Source organism: Cibotium barometz, chromosome 61 (assembly GCF_041138505.1).
Source record: "Cibotium barometz isolate CiBa-2024 chromosome 61, ASM4113850v1, whole genome shotgun sequence".
Taxonomy (NCBI): domain Eukaryota; kingdom Viridiplantae; phylum Streptophyta; class Polypodiopsida; order Cyatheales; family Cibotiaceae; genus Cibotium; species Cibotium barometz.
In genome coordinates this window covers 33,053,366-33,059,459 of record NC_141106.1, presented here as the reverse complement: position 1 = coordinate 33,059,459, position 6,094 = coordinate 33,053,366, and the positions used below count along the sequence as shown (strand labels likewise).

At 40.0% G+C, this 6,094-nt stretch overlaps 1 protein-coding gene across 1 annotated transcript; it reads right to left on the bottom strand.

Moving 5' to 3' along the window:
- Positions 1 to 1,250: 1,250 nt before the first annotated feature.
- LOC147604804 (uncharacterized) lies at positions 1,251 to 5,366 on the bottom strand. The gene is made up of 7 exons (XM_086794888.1): positions 4,929 to 5,366; positions 4,683 to 4,800; positions 4,145 to 4,233; positions 3,783 to 3,829; positions 3,363 to 3,454; positions 3,085 to 3,221; positions 1,251 to 2,759 (listed from the first exon to the last, which is right to left on the bottom strand). Exons 1-7 carry the CDS (start codon positions 5,052 to 5,054, stop codon positions 1,941 to 1,943), a joined length of 1,428 nt encoding a protein of 475 aa, XP_086651014.1. The 5' UTR covers positions 5,055 to 5,366; the 3' UTR covers positions 1,251 to 1,940.
- Between the last annotated feature and the right edge of the window lie 728 nt (positions 5,367 to 6,094).

The following is a 6,094-nucleotide window of genomic DNA, read 5'->3' as shown; positions in this document are numbered from 1 at the left end:
TAGATGATGAATCAATTTTGTGAGATTACACTTTGCATCATAATAGCTTCTTTAAAGAACATCATTAGATTTCCCATCACTAATAGTTGGTAGCTTCATGATCAACCTTATTTCTAATTCTTAAGATCTTGCAAACAAACCTTCATATAGATTGGGTCAACAGCTTTTGAGGCTTAAATATAGGGCAAGTTAAATTTTTTTTGGAATATCTTTCGATGCCTCTTTGTTGGAATTCAATTCACTTTTGATATGACTCTCCTTTTGTTGGAATGATTAGGGTTGTACATAGATCTTTTTAAAACCTTTTGTTGATTCAAGCTAGATAGATTTAGTGCACTTGAGTATTAGCTGAATTGCTTACTCATTAAAAGGCAACAAGCTTGTGAGTTGTTCAAGCTTGTGATATATTTAGTGCACGCACTATTCTAGATGTTTTTTGGTAGGAACAAGAGTTTATAAATTTGAAGTTGAGTAATGAAAGGGATGAGCATTATTCTTTGCAACTCACATCATTCACATGCACCATTGGAGTTGAACGTTGTGCTAATCAAGACTTAAGTCTACCTAAAAGACAATAAGACATTTCTTTTATTTACTATCATTAGCAAAATTACGGGGGGAGGGGATGAGAACCAATCCTTCTTAGTCTATAACAACTCGCATGGACCCTCCATCTCATTGAAGCCTGGGACATCATGTCCTGATCAAACATGCACGCATTTTCATGTACATCAATTCAAAACCAACTGCTTCTCTTATAGGCTAAGTGACAACATATTTCAACGAAAAATTGCATAAAAGTGTGTTTTGAAAGAGAAGTTCAAATTATTTATAAACATTATTATAGGGGTATTTCAAGACTACAGTCTGCTATGAAAACTTACCCCATACTTTAACACATGCATGCACATTTACAACGGACATGCATATGCATTCATAAAACTAACAAGCAAAGGGATCCAAAAATAAAATAAAATCCCCTATTGCAAAGAGACACATTACTCACACCATCCCATCTTGTGGAGTGAGGGGAGGGGAAGATTCGAAGTCACACCATCCTTGGCTAGAGCGTTCGCCACTAGCCAAGATGGCTAACACCCCACCACCCAATGACAGGGGCTATGTCAAAAAGCATTGTTCTTTGCCTAAGCAAAGTGAGTGTAATCAAACCAAATGAAATGGAAGGCTAAACAAGCATTAACTCTTATGGAGTAAAAAATTAAGTTCCTATGTGAGGGGGAAAAAGCACAAGAAAGGAAAGCCTTGCATTATATATTAACTTATGAGAAGAAAAGTTTTTATGTACAAATAGAAAGCATCAAATGTACAATGAGGGTGCAGTTATGTGCTGGTAACCCTTCCCTTAACTGCTGATCCTAGTGTTAGAAAAGAAAGCGCCTTTGGAAAGAAAGAGAGCAAATGGGGCCACTCTCTTTGATGTGCCCCTATGTAGTGGCAAATCTACGACAAAATTTAGTCTGATCAATCTCGGACCTAAGTGTGCTCGAGGAAAACACAGCATGGCCATAGTATGGAGGGCATTAAGGCTGATTTTCTTTGGATTAGATGAGGTTAAAATGAGGTTGGTGGAGGTTGTGGCATACTTAGATGGGCTTGGTAGAGCTAAAGAATCAGAGAGAATGATAAATTTAAGGAGACTCATATGGGTTTGAGGAGACTGACATGGGTTTTGATGATCATATTAGAAGAGTCCCATTTTTGGGTTCTGCAGAGCTTATTGGAATGAGGGATTAGAAGAGATCAAGACAACTAACATGGGTTTTGTCGAGCTAATGTTAATTAGGGTTTAGATGAGATCAAGAAGACTATCATGGGTCTTGTGCTGATATGCATACTGTGAGCCATGTCTAGGCAGCCTACTTTGGGCTGTAGGTAATGAGATGAGGATTAGAATAGGATTAAGAAGATTACTATGGAGTTTAGTCAAGGTGAAGGTGATGGAGCATGGCTTCCATGGCTGTGGTGTGAAGAGAGAAGCTGGGTTGTCTGAACTTGAGGTCTGGGGATATGATAGAGATGAGACCAGCTAAGGGGGGTTTCATACGGGCACGGTAGGCAGCCTCGTCGTAAGGGACGGCTAGAAAAGCAGTGTAGTAAGGTCTGAAGAGGGCAAGGCTCTTGTCTTTTTGGGCCAAATCTATGTGATTACGATAATGCTGCTGATCATGATGATGATTTGGGAGGTCATCTTTTTTGAAGCCAAAGGTGAGGTCTGCCCACCTCCTGCTGCTACCGTCTTCATGGAACCTTCTGGAAGGTTTGCTGTCGGCGCGGAAGCTTCGGAACTCGGTGGCCTCTTCTCTTCTGCAGGTGGGTGCAGATGCAAAGGAGAGGGACCTGGCGTGGTTCTTGTCGGAGAGCAAGGCAGCGCCCCGGCTTGAAAGATAAAAAGAAGAAGATGAGGAGGAGGAGGAGGAGGAGGAAGAGGTGGTGGTGGTGGTGGTGGTGGTCCATGTGGATGGTGTATTAGACAATGTGAATGTGGGTGTTGACATGGTGTGTGTTCTGAGCTCAAACTTGTCTTCTTCTTGTTCTGCTTCCTCCTCTTCATCACTCTGCTGCTCTTCTCCTGCCCACAGATTTCTGTTTGAATAGGACCTTGCTGCCCTCATCAGATGGCTTGCTGCTGCAGAGGCAGAAGAGTTTGCCATGGCTGCTGCTCCTGCACCATTGTAGTTCCTTGAAAACACAAACCTTAGCTTTTCCCTCATCTTTAGATCAAGAAATTTGCCTATGCCCTGCAAGCAAGGGGAGAAATAATCATTACTATTATGAATATTTTTATTACATAATTGCCAATGCTTTATTGGTTGAGATCTTTTAAGGCACATCTTTTCTGCACTTTTAAAACCCTTTTATGAAAATATCCTAGACTTTATATGGATTTATATTAGCATGTATTATTGTAATACATGGAGGGTTTTATGTAATGAAAATGAAGAGATTCCTCTCTTTTTTTCTCTCTCTCATCCATGTATTAGTAGAAATAATTGGGATAGTTTTCTTTTTGCAATTCAAAAAATAACAGAGTAGGCAAAAATAAATGGTGGGAAAAAGGGGTACCTTCCACAAGTAGTAGAACATGGAAGGGGCATCTACAATGAAGGTCCTGGCCAGCCTCTCAGGATAGTGCTCTCCCAATACCTTCAAAAGCTGGACTATGGCAGAAAGGCCAGGTGATGACCCCTTCTTGAGGCAGGCTTTAAGAAGAAGAAAAAAACCCCAAAAAAACAAAAAAAAAAAAACAAAAAAAAAAACCATCAATCGCACATAATTTAAATGCCGAAAAATTCACACATTAAGGAGAATTAAGCATAGAGAAAATGTTAGGGTTCGCTCACACGCAGCATCGAGAATGAGTACACATTGCTCCACTGTGGAGGGCATGCAGGCTATGGCCACCTCCATGGTGAACACAAAGTAGCGGAGAAACCTGGCCAAATCATGAAACGAGCCCTTGTTATTATTTGTTTGCCTAATCAAAACATGGACTCTCTCTCTCTCACACACACACACACACGCAGGCAGGCACACACTCTCTTCCTTCCCCCCAGACACACAAGCACACACAGACAAACTAATCAGAACATTCAATACTCCCAACCCCCCTTCTCTCTCTCTCTCTCTCTCTCTCTCTCTCTCACACACACACACACACACACACACACACACAACACAACACACGTGACACACACACACACACACCCCAAAACAAACACACACGCACAGTTATCTCAAACTTCAAAGGCCAAAACTCTTACTGCTTTTGAGCTTGACTTGAAAGATTCTCGGGTTTCAATCTCACAACCTGCAAGGATAAAACAACCCCCAAACACCCCCCCCCCCCCCCCCCCCCAAACACACACACACACACACACACACGAACCGTTAACACCACACTCCATTCAAGAGAGCCCACTTAAAACATTACCTTGGAAAATTAAATGAACTAGTACACAAAATCTTAACGTGAATGAAATGAAGGGAAATTTGTACTCGGGACGGATTGAGGGCTAATAATAATAATAATTTGTTTAGCATTATATATTTGCTTGGGATAAAGGGCTAATAATAATTAGTCTTGCATTATTATTTGCTTAGGAGCCCTAAAAACTGCGCTTACCAAAACGGGTCTGCCTTCTTCATCTTGACCAGCCACAAAGGCACTCCCCGACGCCAGCTCCGCAGAAAACTCATCAGCTGTAAGATAATCTGCCCAAAAGAAAATAAAACAAAAATAAAAATCTATACCAAGCTCCAAAAATAGATTAACACAATTACCGCTAATTTTAGTCAAGGCACTGCACTAACTCAACACAATTACCACTAATTACATCTCTTTCTTGCAATTCCAAGCTCCATTAATCAACACAATTACCACTAATTACATCTCTTTCTTGCAATTTCAAGCTCCATTAATCAGCACACAAGACTACATTAACATAAAACACACTTACTTCCTCAAACTAAGCTTCATTTAGCAAAGTGATATACGTTTCATTGTAGCAAAACATGCACTAAGCTCAACACAACTTACACAATTGAATGCTTTATTAGTACAAAATCTTCTTCTTATTTGATTGAATTAGCATTACCAACAGCAAGACTGGCTCTTAATTAGCACAAAACAATCTTCTTATGACTAGTTGTTTTTGCATTACCAACATCAAGACTCGCTCTCCATAATAATGTTGCTCTAAGTTGCTTAGCAGCTTTCTTCACTTGATTGCCCTTTGCCTTCAAGAACCTCCCAATGCAAGCCTCATTACAATAATCCAGCTGCATTATGTTGTCACCCCACAATCCTTTCTTAATTAACAAGAATAAATCAATAGATAGTGAAGGCCTAGCACCAAAGTTAGCCCCAAAATTCATGGATAATTAAGCTAATGACACCACTAAATTACCTGTTTTACAGTAAGAAGGGGCCCTTTCCTTCTCACAAATTGCAACACTGCCTTGGCTTTTTCACTCACACACTGCTCTGTGCTCACACTAGTGGAGCTCCTCCTGATAATAAAAGACCTCACCATGTTGGCAAAAGCATTAAATAATTATCATTAATTATCTTCTACTGCAAAGCTTGGTTTTCAAAAATTATCCCCCTCTCTGATGAACTGAGGATTTCGAAAACATTCCTGACCGTTCAGGGTAAGGCTTTCTATGGTAAAGTCTATGGTAATTCTTACTAGGTTAGGTAAAACTTCTTAAGCTAGCTCTGTTAAAGGTTGCAACTTATAGCTCAGAGAAGGCAGGTTTAACAGTCAGAGGGAGGCAGCTTAAAGGGTGTGTGATAAGCAAGAGACAGAAATCCTTAATGGGTTTGTTGCAATAAAGGGTGTACTGTGGGGAGGGAATGAATGTGGCTTTATGTAATAAGGTGGTGTAAACTTGTAAAGAGAGAGAAAGGGGGGTTGTGAACTTGTGTGTGTGTGCGTGTGTGTGTGTGTGTGTACTGTGTAGGTAGTCAGCATTGAGCACAGAGAGAGTTGAGAACTTGCTTCTTGCAAGAGAGAGTGAGGAGAGAGTGGGCAATGGCGGAGAGAGGCTTGGATATGACTGATGATCTCGGATGACATGAAGAAAAATGCTGGTGTGAAGACGATTTAGGGAGTTTCTGCTTTATTTAATAATATAATAAGAAACAAACATAAACATAAACATAATAAGAAACAAACATAAACATCTATATCTAATGTCTATTTTTTATGTGTTGAATTGAGCAATGGGTTTGTAGTATGTAATTGTGCATGGGATACAATCATACATGAGTTGTATCCCATGATTATCCAAGCCTTTGGAACCATAGTTGCTTTTCGACGGGCACCACGCCTTTTTGGCCGTAAAATACTATATTTCACCAAACCCATGAATTTTGAAGGGCAACGATGGTCGTAAAAAATCAAGCCTCTTTGGAACCCTTCAAAAGAAAAGCTCGATTTTAAAAAATCCTTTAGTGTGCCCTTCTTTGGTATAAGGAAAGAAATCTTGACCTTCTTATCTTGAGTAATATTTTACCCTTCCAATGAAAAAATAGGGTCACCCTTCAAATTTGAGGCCCATCATTTAGTAT

What these genes read in the sequence shown, in the direction of transcription:
- LOC147604804 (XM_086794888.1), bottom strand. Translation starts at nt 5,054, where the DNA reads ATGGTGAGGTCTTTTATTATCAGGAGGAGCTCCACTAGTGTGAGCACA. An exon ending in GAGAGCGAGTCTTGATGTTG is followed by an intron (nt 4,234 to 4,682) that starts GTAATGCAAAAA and finishes TCTTTTGGGCAG; the next exon opens with ATTATCTTACAGCTGATGAG. An exon ending in TCAAGTCAAGCTCAAAAGCA is followed by an intron (nt 3,455 to 3,782) that starts GTAAGAGTTTTG and finishes TGATTTGGCCAG; the next exon opens with GTTTCTCCGCTACTTTGTGT.